Here is a 16,089-nt window from a genome sequence, read left to right as displayed (position 1 = left end):
CTTCTTGTCTCTCATTGTTTTTTTCAATTTTAGAGTTCTTATTTTGAGGTTTTGATAGATTTTATTCATTGAATCTCATACAGTCATTTGTTGAATTTGTATTAGAATTAAAAATGTGTTTTTTGTTGGTTTTTGTTTTTCGCTACTATTTTATTTATGAATTTCAAGAGTTTTTCTACATAAATATCGATGACAAACTAGAATTTTGCTTGGATTGAATTGCAAATCTATTAATTATGTTAGGTTTTAGCCTTTTTGGCAGATAATGAAGATAAAATTTCTAATGAAATAAGCCATGAACATGAATTGAAATCGAAATCTAAAAACATTGTAAAAATTAAATAAAATTAATTACGATAATTTAATAGATAATTTTGGATAAAAAAAAAACTCCAGTTTTATTTTTAACTTAATACCTCGTTCTTAAGTTTGCTTTAGACCTCCTAAATCTTTGAATCACCCATATTTAAAATCATGAGAATCAATTATTCAACGGAGGAATTGGTTTGCCAACACTTGAATTAGTTTTGCCCGTAAGTAACCCAAGAGGAGAATCAATTCTCCCAGGCAAGAATCGGTTCTCTCCTCCATGCTCACCCATTTTTACCTCACACACAACCCAACTTTCTTTCAGACAACACCTCCAACTTCAACCAACCACCTTCACAAAAGGCTAGCAACCAACTTTACAAAAGCCAACAACCAACGAGCTTCACATGAGCATGACAACCTTTAAAACCAACGAACCACCAGTGAAACTTCTCACTGTTTCATGCAAAAAAAAAAAAAAATTAAAAGGGAAGGGCCATTTCAGTAAAAGCACTCACAGTACACGCAAGTCTTATCAATTATTTATCACCTAAGAAGATGTATGTCTTATCAATTTTTGTATACAATAACAATTAATCAAACACGAAAAACACTCCCTCAACAACAAAGAACATCTATGGAACAATAAGTTAAACACTACAACATATTATTGGAACACTACAACAAATCAACAATAAGAAAGAGTTTACCAAAATTTTTACAATAGTAGAAGCAATCACATAGATTCAATACAACATAACCTTTTTATCTTTAAATCTCGAAAGTCATTTTGAGTTTTGAAATATCTCAAATTTATCATTAGAAACTTTTTAAATTCACATTTCTTCTTTTCTCTCATTAAAGAATAAAGGAAAACCTCTATTTATAAAGATTTTAAAATGTTATTTCAAACATGATACTGCATTTAATCAATTATTTAAATCTCTTAATATATTATTCCACATAATTTAAAAATATATTACAACAATTTATATTTTTATTCGATTACTACATGTGTTAGTCAATTAATTTGACTTTTTAATTATTGTAGAAAACACATTTAATTGATTATGAAAAATGGTAATTGATTAATTTTCCGAAAACTCTTTAAACACTTAAAATAGTTCTCTAGATTAATTGATTGTTAATGAGATAACCACGATTACTCTATTTTAAATTTCACCAAAAATAGTTTAATCAATGATGCTAATAAATTAAAAACGTAAAAAAATCGTTTTAAAAAATGTTTTCGTATTTTAGAACTTATTCTATTTTTAATTTGATTTTAATATGGTTGTGTAGTGATATTAACCAAGTGAATAACTTGTGTGAAAGACTTAAACAACACTCAACGAAAGCAAGACTCTTATACATATCTTTAACATCTTCAATCATTATTAGAATATATACTTGAAGCTTCTCTTCAAGTTCAACATTCGGTGGTGAAAGTGCAATGTAATCATGAATAATTAATTGGTGTTTTTTTACGACGAAATGTTCACATTGAATTTGGAATAAATTATGACAACCTCGATGGACAATTAAATTTATATTAGTATGTGTTTGTGCGAAGACTATAGAGATGAATATTTAGCCAAACAAAGTAAAATCATTCGAGAAGAGAACAATTGAGAGAATGTTTCCTTAATATAAATAGGTGAAGAAATAGACAATTAAATATAAATCAAGGTACAATGATTTGTGATTATCTCTTTTGGGATCTTTTGATGCTTGTATCTTCCAATGAGTTCACTATGAGTGTGTTAAGCAGTCCACAAACTCAATTACATCCAAATGTGTGGATTTATTTTCAAGCTTTGTAGATTATCTACAAATATTTGCATGTGCAATAGACATTAGGATCGTTTTTCAATCATTTTACTATTAGGTCAAGTGATGAGATCAAATAGTTGTCACTTGTCGGTCAATTCCAAAATCTTCTATTTACAACTTATACTTTTTTTCGTAAAGAAATTCACGGTAAATTTTTTTAAATAATCAAGTCATTTTACTTGCAAGGCTTTAACAATCCTTTATATTAACAACAAGGACCAAGAAAATATAACTATTATTCGTGTATATTATGTAAAAGGAATGTGAAGATGTTTCTTAGATTGTCCTAGGATATTTTAAGATAAAAAAAAAAAAAAACTATAATTTATTTATAATAAAAGTTAAACTAGATTGATATAAATAAATTTATCAAGTGACATGTAATTGAATAAGATGACCTAACACATCTAGTTATGATTATATATTGTGGAGTTTCTTCGATTACGTACTTACAATTCTCCTTTACTTTTGTATTGTTTTATTTGAATTTTGTTTTAACCCAAAATAGAAATTAGGAGATGATCAAATTTTGATAAAGAAAAGGAGTGAAAGTGATCATTTTGCCATCCCAACTTTAGTGAGACAATTTCTTCCTATATATCTATAATTTCAATTTCTACCCTCATAAATTAAAAATTTTTAAATGTATCCTTTAGTTTAAAATTTTCTTTTTATTTATGGATCGTTAAACTCAAATACATTCTAGAATGTATACAAATTTGTATTTCATATTATAAGAATACAAAATTGTACTGTAGATTGTATTTCGAAATGTGTAATCTAATATACAAAATTTGTATTTAAGACTACATATCCTAAAATGCAAATAAAAAATGAATTTCAAACTGTACAATTTGAAATACAAAATTTGTATTTGAGAATGCATATCCTAAAATACAAATAGAAAATAAATTTCGAATTGGACACTCTTAAATACAAAATTTGTATTCTATGATATACAATTTGAATACAAAAATTGTATTCTAAAATGTACAATGCAAATGTAAATTTATATTTTAATTCTTATGTGTATATTTTATTTTTGTATTCTATCTAAAATATAAATTTTGTATCTTGGAGTGTCTTTAATGGGTAGAGTGTGGCAATGGGCGTCTAAGGCAATTCTTGACAGTGAGTCTGCAACAAAAACTGATGAAAAGCAAGGGAGAGGAGTGTGGGACTGCTATAGGAAGAAGAAGATGAAGTGTAGGAGAGAGAGAGGCGCACGGTTGGTGTAGAAAGAAGAAGATAAAGTGAAGAACACACGAATGAATAGATCATTTTATAACCTATGGTGGTGCAGGAAGAAGCTGTCCACAGAATTGGGCCAAAATATCAGAGGAGAGGACAGGCCCACGATTGTTTAGGGGCTTCTCTCTGCACCCCCAAATATTTTTTTTTATCTCCAAAAATTACAATTTTGATCTTAAATTTTTTTTATCTATCTCGGTGGTTGAAAAAGTTAAAATTAAAAAAAAAAAAATAATGAAATGGATGTCGAGATCCGTTGAAACGGATCTCGATATCCGTTTGAAATGGATCTCGACATCCATTTTACAAAAAACAAAAAAAAATAATGAAATGGATGTCGAGATCCGTTTCAGAAAAATGTGAAGCGGATCTTGACATCCGTTTCACAAAAAAACAAAAAAAAATAATGAAACGGAGGTCAATATCCGTTTCAGAAAAATGTGAAACAAATCTCGACATTCATTTCACAAAAAACAAAAAAAAAATAGATGTCGAGATCCGTTTCAGAAAAATATGAAACGGATCTTGACATCCATTGTACAAAAAAACAAAAAAAAAAAATATGTGAAACGGAGTCTATGAAACAGATGTCTTGATCCGTTATCCATTTCAAAAAAATTTAAAATGGATCTTGATATCTATTTTAAAAATAAAAAGTAAAAAAATAATAATAAAACAGATCTCCACATCTATTTTACAAAAAGTAAAAAAATAGTAATGAACCAGATTTCGAGCTCCGTTTCACAATTTTTCTTGGAGTAAGAAAAAATGTTTGGGGTGCAGGGAGAAACCCCCGATTGTTTAAAACAGTTAGGCCCATCAAATAGTTTCATGCTATGCTATGTATGTGATTCCTTTCTTTCTAGTAGAGTAGTACGAAAGAAGTTCCTCTCTTCTACCCCTCCTGCACGCAAAGTCGCTAACTTCAATGGTTATGGCTGCGGTACCTACCTGCTCTTCTGTGCTCATGTTTTCCAAATGTTCTTCACACTCCAGATATCTACTCTTCTTTATACGCTTCCTCTGTTACTACTCGATGTCACTTTGTGTCTCTACTTTTATTTGTACCTCCCTATGAAGCTGCTTGGCGTAGGTCTTAGAAAAAGAATTTGGAATGGTTGAATTTGGATTTTGATTATAAGAGTTGACGATTCTTCTGGATTTTCAGGGGAACGCAGAGAATTTGGACGCGGAAATAGAGCAATTGCTGAATGCGGAGAAGCATGCGAGGCTCGCCGGCAATGTCGCCGCCACAAGAAATGCCGTCACTGAAATTTTACGGCTATGTTTCGAAGCGCGTGCTTGGGACACTCTCAATGACCAGATTGTTCTCTTATCCAAACGACGTGGCCAACTTAGGCAGGTAAGGACTCTTTCTTTGTTTTTCATTAGGAGCAAAAAACCTATCCAGTTTTTGTTTTCTTTTCTATGCTGATCATCTGTGTAGTTGAACTTTATGTTAGGTTTGTCAGGGCTTTAATTGATGTGGCCGTGATTTTCTTGGTTTGCTTTAAAATTTGTTGTCGTCTACTTCGTAATCTATGTTCTATAGTGTTTCGTTACCCCGCCAGGTATTGTGTGTTAACCGTTATCTATGGAAATTTTGTTCCAAATATCAACGGGGCATGTGAGCTAGTAGAAAAAGTTTAAGTATTGTGATTTTCGTTGATTTCATCAATTTAGTCTTAAGTATTGTGATTATCATTTTGACTAGGAAATAAAAAACGCTATTTGTATTTTTGGCAATAACTATGCATGCTAGGACCTTTTACACTTATTTTAGAAAGTTAGAGTAGACATTATGCAGAACATGCGTCTTTCACCACCTATGCGTCTCTACGAAGCCCGGGCCCGGACACGGATATGATACCCACATTGATACGAAGATACGACTAAATGGAAAAAAAACATAGAAGACCGGACACGGCGTGTATATACATGTTAGTTTCAAACTTTCAACTAACACATTGTCAACTAACACAAAAAATGAATCTAATTTATCTATCTAATATCCAAAAAAGTAAAAAATAGTGGTCATATAAGATTTTTTCCTTATTTTTATAATTATAATAGAAACTTATGTGATAAGTTTACAAGTTTATGGGTTTTTTAGAACATCATTGAATTTGTGATTATTAACATTATGTTGAAGTCATGTCAAAATCATGTCAAATGCAAAAAAAATGTCTTTCAAATTGGACACTTTACCGATACATTTGTGGTGCGAGTATCATACGTGTGTCGGTGTCCGATACATGTCGGACATAGAACATGCCATTGATGAGGTGTGTCTAGGCTTCATACATGTGTCTTAGTTCGGTTTGTCATACAATGTCTTGAATAAAGTTGATCTTGTAGTCGTCTTACCTGCACCTTTAGTTTCTTGCCCCTATAAACTATGAATTGATCCATGAAAATTTCTTTGTTGTTTTTGCCCCGATACTAAATTATTAGGACACTCACAGCTTTGCATTTGACAAGTTATAATCTATTTGCTCAGTGTAGAGATTTTATCTAGTTGTCTTGCAATTGGTACAAGAAACATGATCTTCATTCATAAGCCTATCCTTTGTATACAGGCTGTAACAGCGATGGTCCAGCAAGCTATGCAATATATCGATGAGACACCAGATGTTAAAACTTGTATAAGCCTAATCGAAACCTTGAACAGTGTATCTGCAGGAAAGGTGAGCATATGATGTTTTCACTCTTGATTCCTTTTTATTGTCCTCCAAAGTAGTCTAATAAGATAAGATGGATATTTAATATACATTGTACTGTATTTTGTATCAACTGTTAGATATATGTTGAGATTGAGAGAGCTCGATTGATCAAGAAACTTGCAAAAATTAGGGAAGAACAAGGACTTATTGATGAAGCTGCTGATTTGATGCAAGAAGTTGCGGTCAGTGTGAATATTAAATGTTGTGAAGGATTTTTATTATGCACCTTTGATTTTGATACGGTACTGGCTAATGCAACTAGCTGTCCGGTGACTAACGTGATTGGTTTTCTTAACAGGTAGAAACTTTTGGTGCCATGGCAAAAACTGAGAAAATCGCTTTCATTCTTGAACAAGTACTAGACATTCTAATATATCCTCAAGTAATGAAATTCACTTTGGCCACTAATTTTGTTGATTTGTAATTCTCTTGCATTTACCTGTGGTGCAGGTTCGTTTGTGTCTAGACCGACAGGATTATGTTCGTGCTCAGATACTCTCAAAAAAGATTAATGAAAGAGTATTTGATGCTGATGTTTCAAAGGAAAAGAAAAAGCCTAAAGAAGGTGATAATGTTGTTGAAGAAGCTCCTGCAGATATACCATCTCTGCCAGAGTTGAAGCGTATCTATTATGAACTAATGATTCGGTAATTGATTTCCTACTTGCTTTCTTGTTTTGATTGTTCAATTCATGATGGGGGGTGTTAAAATATAGATGTTGTTCTCTTACAACGTAGTTATCAGTAGCAGTAAATAGTGCTACTATTGCAATAGAAATTCTATAAAGTCAAGGTTGAATATGTCTATTACTAGTTCATGCACTTTGGTGACCAACTTACTATCCAAGAACATTCTCCATCTTTCTTGCTCATATTTTCAGTTCTGCTTCCGTATATTTGGAATAAGTGATTTTTAGTCCTTTTTTCTTTGTCAATATGTTGAACTTGATCTAGGGAACTATAATTTATGTGGGGATTTGGATTCTGTATTAAGATGAAAAGCAACACGGATTCTCAGAGCCTCTTTCTAGATTTTTTTTTTTCTGTGGAGGGTACAGAGTAGATTTAAAGCTCTTCACTTTTCATGGTAAACTTATTGTCTGGACCAGTTCTGAGTGTAAATAGAGAAGAGGGAAATGGAGAGGAGGAAGATAGGATGGAAATGTCAAATTCCCACCATTGGTTTGAGAGGAGAAATAAAAGAGAGTTTTTGTTGCTCCCACATATAAAATCATTTCCCAACAAACAAGCTGCAAAAGTTGTGAGTACAAGTTCTTCACCTTTCAAAAAACATCAAATATTTTTTCATAAAATATAAAAATAAATAGTAAATAATTTGTTATGAAAAAACTAATATAGTAAAAATTAATATTGTTTTGCCAACTCTAACTTTTGTAATTATTATCTGTATGCAATTTATACTATATTTTGTCTTTTGCTTTCACTTATCCAAACTAGAGGTTAAAAAGATTTTTACTGCTTTTCTTATTTCTTTCTATTCAGTCAAACAACGCACTTTTCTACCTTGCTGCTCTTTTTCGTCAATCTTTCTCTTTCCTAACTGTTTAACTCTTGATCCAAACAGAGCATAAAAGTTGAAGATACTATAATTGGGTTCTATGGAAGCTCTATTGTGTGGGCTTTTATTCATTTCAGAAAAAGCTACTTGTAATTTTAATATCTTTTCAAAATTGTTTGGCTGGCATGATTTCTCCTTCTAAGGAGAAGAGAAACTCAAAAAGAAGTTTGGCTAAACACTACCTAATTTAAACTGCATTGATGAGGATGGATAGACTTGGAGATGGCAAGTCACAAGTGTTTACTTGCTCCTGTTCTGGAAATCCTTGCATTTTTATTTATATGATTTAAGATATAAAATCTCAAAGGGTTTTTGACGTGTAATTAGGTTTGTGGTCAAAGGTGAAATTTATACAGTTGATACCTCAAATATAGGTTCACAACGTTTTGAGCCTCTTCATGATTTAAGTTTTATCGTGAAATAATGATTTGTTGAATTATACAGTTGATACCTCAAATATGGGTTCACACTGCCATGGCTTAGCTTGAAAGGACAGAGGAGGTTGATTTGTTGAGTTTCCTGCAAGCTAGTGTACATGTACTTATACATGATATTAAATAAAACAGGATGTTTTAGATTTTGGATAGTTTTTTTGTGTAATGAATATAATTGTGTTGAATCTGAACAGTTTCTCTAACTTTTTGTCGGAAGCATAAATTTTAATTTCAATGATGACTCTTGCAATGAAGTACTTGATTTCAAAAGTAGATCACGTTACGGTTGATATCACTTTCTTCAAATTATTAGACAGACGTTATTTGACAATTACTTATTTCTTTCTAACTAATCAATTTATATTTTTTATGGGCCTGGTGTAACCTTTTTGTCAAAAGCATCCCTTTTTCTGTACCATGTTTAAACCAACTTAGGAACTGTAGTGTTTATTTCTTGCATTTGCACAGCTGTCAGTCCTGGCATGATGCTAATTGTATCATGCATTGACTGACCTTAGAAATATAAGGAATGGTTTTCTTAAATCAACAGGATACTGGTTATATTTTTCCTTACCTTACAAACATAAAGATGGATTTTTGTACCCTCGATTATTGTTTTGAGAATGACTATCATTCTGTAAATACGTTATGCTGTGAACTGCGAAGTTGAAACCCTTTCTAAACAACATTATCTAACTTTCATTTAGTGACTGTTACCAAATGACTTTTATTTTCTGTTTGTCATTATACAATTGGATACTCTGTTCAATTCTTATAAACTGAGTTACCTAGTACTCACAACTTTTTTTAATTTGGTTCTATTTTTCAAAATCAATTTCTGTAATCTTCGAAGATTCTTGTTAATAGTTGTTTTGTTTCATTTGCTTTTGGTGTTGCATTCTTTTGGTGCCTACTTTCAGATGATCTTGCTGGCTGATCATAATATTTTGGTTGTCTTGTGATGATCTGTTTATTTTGAAGGTACTATTCCCATAAAAATGATTATCTTGAAATTTGCCGATGCTACAAGGCAATATATGAGATTCCATCTGTCAAAGAAAATCCTGCCGAGTGGATTCCAGTAGGGTTCCCTTCTACTTATTTGATTTATCTGTTATTGTCAGATTGAGTTTCTCCTTTTTTTTCTGAATATTTTCCTTACGTATAGGTCCTGAGGAAAATATGCTGGTACTTGGTTCTATCACCACATGATCCAATGCAGTCAAGCCTTCTCAATTCCACCTTGGAGGATAGGAATCTGTCTGAGATTCCAAACTTTAAGTACGCCATCCTAAGCTTGGGTTTGTGTTGTGTTAGGCATTTTAGTCATGCTTTCCTTCTCAGTTGATGCACCTGTTACACATCATGTTGTAGGTTACTGTTGAAACAGTTGGTTACCATGGAGGTTATCCAGTGGACAACTCTTTGGGATTCATACAATGATGAGTTTGAGAATGAGAATAACCTTGGAAGGAATTTGGGTGAAGCAGCAAAAGATCTGAAGGAAAGAGTAATTGAACATGTAATTCCCTCACATTGTTATATTTCTTATGTCCCCTCCCTCCCTCCAAATTGCTTGGGAGGTATTTTGTGAATGTCTTATTTTTCAGTTTTCAACACTTCTTAATTTAGGATGTGAACGTTAATGTGGTGTATTTTTGTTTACCTTGCCAGAATATTCTTGTTATATCGAAATACTATGCAAGGATTACTTTGAAGAGACTTGCAGAGCTTTTGTGTCTCAGTGTTCAGGTTAGAATGTTAGTTATGATTATGTGCCGGAAAATTATCTGTGGTAATTGGTTGTTTTTAATGTGTTTGGGTAAGCCTGTAGTGTTGCAGATAAATATCACAGTTCCTTCACAATAACCAGTGGCAAGGTAGTTTCATGTTATATGCTGCTTTAGTCAGGAATAGACCTACATATAAGCTTTACAATTTCTGTCTCACCTTTGATTCCTGATTTGTGATTTTGGTCTCCTTTATTTCTTACGATTTTACTCCACATTTTTGTAAATCCACAATTTTATCTAACTTTTAATTTTGCATTCTTTTTCTTTTGGTTCCTTTGAACCATAGATCCGACATATTCGTGTTCCATCGGCAAATAGTTCAATTAATTAAATTAAAAAAGAAAAAGAATTAAACATTCAAAATTAAGGATTGAACCTAAATTGCAGATTTTCTAAAATGTGGGGACTTAAATCGTGATAAAAAATAAGGGGGCCAAAATTGAAAATCAGAACTTAAAAAGAAACCAAATTTGATACTTAGACTTCCTAATATTATATAAATGTGTGTTTCCTGCACAGATTTTATTAGGTATGCCCCACAGCTTAAATTATCTGAATAGTACATTTACCCCTCAAACTGATCGTTATATTGTTTCTTAATGATCTACCAGAATATACTTGTTACAAAACTATATTGAAGATTCTAACTAATTCTCCTTGCAAACTTTAGGAAGCTGAGAACCATCTTTCAGATATGGTTGTGTCCAAGGCATTGGTGGCAAAAATTGATAGACCCATGGGAATAGTTTGTTTCCAAAGAGCCAAGGATAGCAACGATGTTCTTAACTCATGGGCAGTAAACTTGGAGAGACTGCTTGATCTTGTGGAGAAGAGCTGCCACCAAATACACAAGGAAACCATGGTGCATAAGGCTGCCTTGAAGGGTTAAGAAGATCCATGCCACTATTAGAAGTTACTGGTAATTCTAAAGGTCCTTATGAAATATTTGGAAATAAGTTTTGCGATGTATGGAAGTATCATGGTTCATTACTGAACTTTTTCCATTACTATTGATCACAATACTTCTATCTGGTAACTGCAGGAGGACCCCAATATTGATGTTATTTTGGACTGAAGTTGCTTTGACAGGATGTTCATTTGAATCGTTGCTGATTAGGATGGTTAGGTATTGGGGGATTAAACGACAATTCTTTCTTTTACCATTTTATTGTCAATGATGAAGTTAGGGTAGAGTTCATACATGTTTCTTAGTGTTGTATACTAATGGTGCATACCTTACCACCGACTTATACATGATCCTGAACGATCTTTGTAGGTCAGTGGGAAGAGAATTAGTGCTGATATTCTTTTGTCCGTTCAATTTTCCTGCATTCCTTGGGCTCACTATTCAGTTTCTTCTGCTTTTTGGATGCGGGTGTCTTGTTATATTTTTCTCCTTTACAGTTTGCTAGCTGAATTTTCTTTTGTTTGAGTACAGAAATTTGGAGTTTGTCAAGGGTGTGTTGGTAGAAAGAAAAAAAAAAAGTAGGAGTACAGAAATTTGGAGTCAGAATGTAGGGCTCACTATTCAGTTTCTTCTGCTTTTTGGATGCGGGTGTCTTGTTATATTTTTCTCTTTTACATTTTGCTAGCTGAATTTTCTTTTGTTTGAGTACAGAAAATTTGGAGTTTGTCAAGGGTGTGTTGGTAGAAAGAAAAAGAAAAGTAGGAGTCAGAATGTATGGAAATAGGAAAGGAAAAGAGAAATAGGGTAAACGAAAGCTGTTTAAGTTTAAAAAATATATGATAATCGATTGCCATTACTTTACATCGAAATCTTGTTTTATCAAGACATCATTTGTAACATGTATGCATACTTAATGAATAAAAAAATTGTGTATTTTCTAAAATCGTTTTTTCAATCTTCTCCAGGTACTTGTTATGAGTCATTTCTACTAGTTTACAGTAATAAAAGAACAATCCGTTATCACCAACGGGAGAGCGATTTTCCCCCTGTTTGGCATAGAAAATTTTCAACGTTGGATCTCCCAACCTTTTATGTCTCACTATTTCGTCCCAACCAAATCCACGCATCCTAATTTATTTCTAAACAAAGTGTCATTGTTTTTTAATGGTGGAACATTAGTGTTTTTCCTTACTTTGACCTGAGACATGGTTCCTCGCCGTGCAAAAATCAGTTGGGTTGCATGACCTTGATGATGCGCAGGGTGATTCCTGGGGTCCGTGCATCTCGAGTAAAAAAGGTCAAAATATGACTATGCAATTACTCAACATAAACGCTGGTGTCATTTTTTCAAATAATAATTAAACTTCATAATTAACGATTGAGTCAATGTTGGTGTAAAAGTTATAGTTGCTTGAACCATTATGTTACTTGCACAACATATCATTGTTTTCGGTGTTTTACACGCCACTGAGCTCTTACGTGTGGCTTAAGTGTGCATAGTACTTTCTCTCCTGGGTTGTGAGAGGGACGTGTATATAGAGATAAAAAAGGAAGCTTTAAAATGAAATTTATTTTCGAGTTACTTTGCTCAGACGCAAGGAAGCATTATAATAGTAAGGCTCTGCCAACCTTGGTTCACACTAAATTCTTGTCCTGTTTTTAATGATCTTCACGTGTGTACGTATGTTCTGCCCCTTAATTTTTACTTTGTGAACTTTTTTGCCAACAAATTGATGCTTACGTAGTCGAGCAACGTTGAATATATCCCATGGTAGTCAAACCTCAGGATGGTTGCAGTCAAATTGATGGTTTGTTCCTTTTAAACTTTGGTGTGTGGTTCATCTTACCTTAACTTGCATATTTGTATATACTAGTGTTTAAAGGAGGCATTTGGACCATTTCACCAAGAGGTTGTTTGAACGAAAATTCTAAATTCAACAAGGTGAATATAATAATCCGCCGAATGAATGTTTGAATCTCATTGTGATAACGACTTCTGTATAATAATTAAAAGGAAGAAAAGAATTTGCTAGATCAGGAAGATGCTGCCATTCTAGTAAGAAATTAAAGGCTAAACCATTAAATTTCAAAGCACTTTTCTCTCGAAACATTATTAACATGCAATGTCAGAAGAGTTATTAGCTTTTAACTTCATATAGATTCTACCTTATATTGTGCCTGAAATATTGTTTTCTTTATTCCTTTTGCATTAAGACATCAATCACTTCAAAGCCTTAGTTTTAGTGGAACAGAAAATTAAATAAATGACTCTTTGCAAAATCACGAATTAAAATACAAAACTTGATAAATAAAGAATTAAAACAACAGGTATAATTTCGACATTAGTCGAGGGATTTATTAGAATGACATTGTATGATGAAGAAATCTTGAAATTCAGTGTAGCTAAAAAAATGTGTCAAGTTCATCATGAAATGAAGCTGTTAAACTTTACTCAAGTCTTGTTCAAACATGGCGATTTATTTTCCTCCATAAACATCGTCAGCCAAAATAATGAATCAGAACGGGATCGACAATGCAATTACAGACAGAAGAGATGAAGCTATAATGGCTTAAAAAAAATCCATGAAGACGTATAATGAAAGATAAATACAGACAGACTTAAAAGATAAATCATCCGGAGGAAGAAGAGCTAGGAGCAGAAGCTGACCAAGGTGGTATCTGGCTAGAATAAAAGGAAGAAAGTGAAGTGTCCTGAGAAGAAGTTACAAAGGCAGAAGAAGAAGAAGAAGAGGAGGAAGAAGAGTGAAGATGAGAAGCCATGGAAGACGTGACTAGAGTCCTATCATCATAAAGGGTGGTGGGGAAGCCCGAGAGCTGAAAATACTGGTAAACATCGGTGGCACCTTGAGAGGGGAGAAAAGTTGGAGTATGCACAACTGGATCCGTCGACGTTGAAATGGACACAAGAGAAGTGGGAGAATTGGAAACACTAAACTGAGGTTGCCGGAGAGTGACATTCTCCGGGAAGTTCAGTTTGGCCTTGTTTCCTCTAAATCGAAGAGCAGCTTCGTCGTATGCTCTGGCGGCTGCCTCCGCCGTGTCAAACGTCCCCAACCACACCCTCGCCGCCTTGAACGGATCTCTTATCTCCGCCGCCCATTTCCCCCACGGCCTCTGCCTCACTCCTCTGTATTTCCTCCTCTCTTCGTCCCCTCTAACATTCTCCGTCGTCTTGTATTCATACACAGCATTTCCCATTTCCCTTGTTATCCTGCTTCTCGAATTGTTTGAACATTCTCCACCTGTATTCATTCATTCCCATGTATCTCGTTAGGCGGTAACCAAAAACAAAATAACACACATTACACTGCACCAATCTTACTGTTCTATTCCATGTTACAATATACAATTAAAGAAGATATTGAAGAAAATTGAAGATTTGAACATGGTGCTTACTTCTTGGCATAGAAGAGGCTTGAGAGAAGCACGGTGCGTCTTGTTCCCTAGGTCTCTTGTGAGAAGAGGTGGCAGGAACATAATGAGATGAAGAAGGTAAAGAGGGTGTTGTAGAAGCAGAAGAAGGCACGTGTGGTGTAACAGCATGATGATGATGGAGAAAAGTAGAATCAGTGGGTGTTGGAACCTCTCCGGTGACAACGTGGGTCAAAGCTGAAACCATAGCAGACATCTCTCTCTCCCTATTCAAACCCGGAAACAGCCTTGACAATGCATGCGTGTTCATCATCATCCCTCCGTCGTTGTTCTTGTCAACCTGGTTTTTCTCTCCTGGATTCGCCACCTTAAATGAACAAAATCAGAGACAGTTGGATTAGGTTTTGTGCATGAAGAAACACCCCTTCGTTCCCACAACCCCGTTGAGTTGTTTCTTATATATACGAAACGATGGAAAGGTCCAAAGTGTTCGCAGGCGCCGCCATACGAGAGTCAGTCGGTGGTGATATATGGAACGTCTCACACCTGTACAACTTCTCTCCTTATTTACCAAGTAACTGTAATAACACAATAATTCCTATTTATTACATTAAATATAAAGCGGTTTGAATAATTCCTTCCATTTTCTTTATCTCCTAATTTTTTCGTCCGAAAATAATTTTCTCAATATTAAATTTTAACATTTTTTTATATTTTTTAAATAATTTTTTTATATTTTTATTTTCTCATTTTTAATATTTTAAAATTTTTTAAAAAATATTACTTAATAACGTTAAAAAAATTATCAAAATTTAATAATTAAAATATTATTGTAACTTTTGCGTCACACAGTTAAGATGCGCAAATTCATTAATTAAAAAAATTAAGAACATATTATACTTTATATTTTAATAACTACCATAGAAAATGTAAAATGTGAAAGCATAAAGTTGCCGGCGCAAGTGCTGTGTGTGGAGAAAACCTCCACCGGCAGTTCCTGCTAGTCGGCATTACAAAAGTGAAGAAAAAGTAATACATGTATCAGCCGACATTACAAATAAATATAGTAAGTGTAAGACAATTTTTGTACTATTTGACTTTTTTTTTTTTTTACTCCTAAAGTCCTTCATTTTAAATCAAAATATCTAGTCAGAGAAAAAATTACAATGTTTTACTTGATATTTTTGAAATATATAAAGAGCTTATATTTTGTTTTTTGTGAGATTTTAAAAGCGATATATCCAAACACTAAATTTAGTATTCGGTATGACCCACCAAGGTACCATGTTTGGTAATGCACGAAAGTTTTATCAATTTGTCTCCAAAATCCTCTTTTTATGTCCATCCATTTCCTAAAGGGTATCTTCTGGACTAGGATGAAATTAACACAAAGCCCCACCAAGTGGGTTTCTTTTCTTTTTTTTTTTTTCTGAAACGACATTACAGAAGAAGCTTAGCATTATGAACCCATGCAAGTAGATCAATAAATGCATGTATGCAGTATGCACACTTGTTACGTTCACATTACATTCCTGTTGAAAATGTTCACATCACTTAAATATGAACAAACCCTTATCCAGAAGGAGATGGGTTAAATGTTCACATCATAAAAGAAGTATTCACTTTATTCATTCAATAAAATTATTTTCTCTACACTTTTTTTAAACTCTTGTTTATGAGAACGTATTATGTGGTTTCTTTAGTTTTTATAAAAATATATTAAGAAGAAATAATGTTTCTCTTGGGAAGAATAAGAACATTCGCAAAAATTAAAATGACATTTAATTCCTTCTTTGGTTTTTAGACTCTTTTTTTTTTTTTCAGAAACAATCTTGTTTGAAAAACAATTAAATATTAAATACATACAC

At 33.1% G+C, this 16,089-nt stretch overlaps 2 protein-coding genes across 5 annotated transcripts; one reads left to right on the top strand and one right to left on the bottom strand.

The window, feature by feature from the left end:
* The first annotated feature begins 4,216 nt into the window (after window positions 1–4,216).
* On the top strand, window positions 4,217–11,268 carry LOC114164799 (26S proteasome non-ATPase regulatory subunit 12 homolog A-like). 4 transcript variants are annotated; one of them, XM_028049565.1, is made up of 12 exons: window positions 4,217–4,336; window positions 4,562–4,756; window positions 5,973–6,080; window positions 6,194–6,298; window positions 6,415–6,471; window positions 6,567–6,763; window positions 9,110–9,209; window positions 9,297–9,409; window positions 9,503–9,650; window positions 9,803–9,880; window positions 10,592–10,840; window positions 10,964–11,268. In XM_028049565.1, the coding sequence occupies exons 1-11, from the start codon at window positions 4,322–4,324 to the stop codon at window positions 10,808–10,810; spliced, it is 1,335 nt and encodes a 444-aa protein (XP_027905366.1). In that variant the 5' UTR covers window positions 4,217–4,321; the 3' UTR covers window positions 10,811–10,840; window positions 10,964–11,268. The 4 variants fall into 4 exon arrangements, with proteins under 4 accessions (XP_027905366.1, XP_027905365.1, XP_027905364.1 ...); XM_028049564.1 differs by lacking the exon at window positions 4,217–4,336 and adding an exon at window positions 4,352–4,482 and having other exon boundaries at window positions 10,592–10,852; XM_028049563.1 differs by lacking the exon at window positions 4,217–4,336 and adding an exon at window positions 4,353–4,482.
* A 2,019-nt stretch (window positions 11,269–13,287) lies between these two features.
* On the bottom strand, window positions 13,288–14,764 carry LOC114162824 (ethylene-responsive transcription factor ERF110-like). Its single transcript, XM_028046802.1, has 2 exons — window positions 14,246–14,764; window positions 13,288–14,091 (listed from the first exon to the last, which is right to left on the bottom strand). Exons 1-2 carry the CDS (start codon window positions 14,535–14,537, stop codon window positions 13,460–13,462), a joined length of 924 nt encoding a protein of 307 aa, XP_027902603.1. The 5' UTR covers window positions 14,538–14,764; the 3' UTR covers window positions 13,288–13,459.
* Window positions 14,765–16,089: the final 1,325 nt, after the last annotated feature.

This window comes from Vigna unguiculata, chromosome 9 (assembly GCF_004118075.2).
Source record: "Vigna unguiculata cultivar IT97K-499-35 chromosome 9, ASM411807v1, whole genome shotgun sequence".
NCBI classification, from domain to species: domain Eukaryota; kingdom Viridiplantae; phylum Streptophyta; class Magnoliopsida; order Fabales; family Fabaceae; genus Vigna; species Vigna unguiculata.
This window is presented reverse-complemented; position numbering and strand designations above follow the sequence as displayed.

Excerpts from the sequence above, each read along its gene's own strand:
- LOC114164799 (XM_028049564.1), top strand. The coding sequence starts at position 4,372 with ATGTTCTTCACACTCCAGATATCTACTCTTCTTTATACGCTTCCTCTG. Across the intron at positions 6,299-6,414 it reads ATTTGATGCAAGAAGTTGCG|GTAGAAACTTTTGGTGCCAT; the intron begins GTCAGTGTGAAT and ends TTTTCTTAACAG. Across the intron at positions 9,410-9,502 it reads TCTGAGATTCCAAACTTTAA|GTTACTGTTGAAACAGTTGG; the intron begins GTACGCCATCCT and ends ATCATGTTGTAG.
- LOC114162824 (XM_028046802.1), bottom strand. The coding sequence starts at position 14,537 with ATGATGATGAACACGCATGCATTGTCAAGGCTGTTTCCGGGTTTGAAT. Across the intron at positions 14,092-14,245 it reads AGCCTCTTCTATGCCAAGAA|GTGGAGAATGTTCAAACAAT; the intron begins GTAAGCACCATG and ends GAATGAATACAG.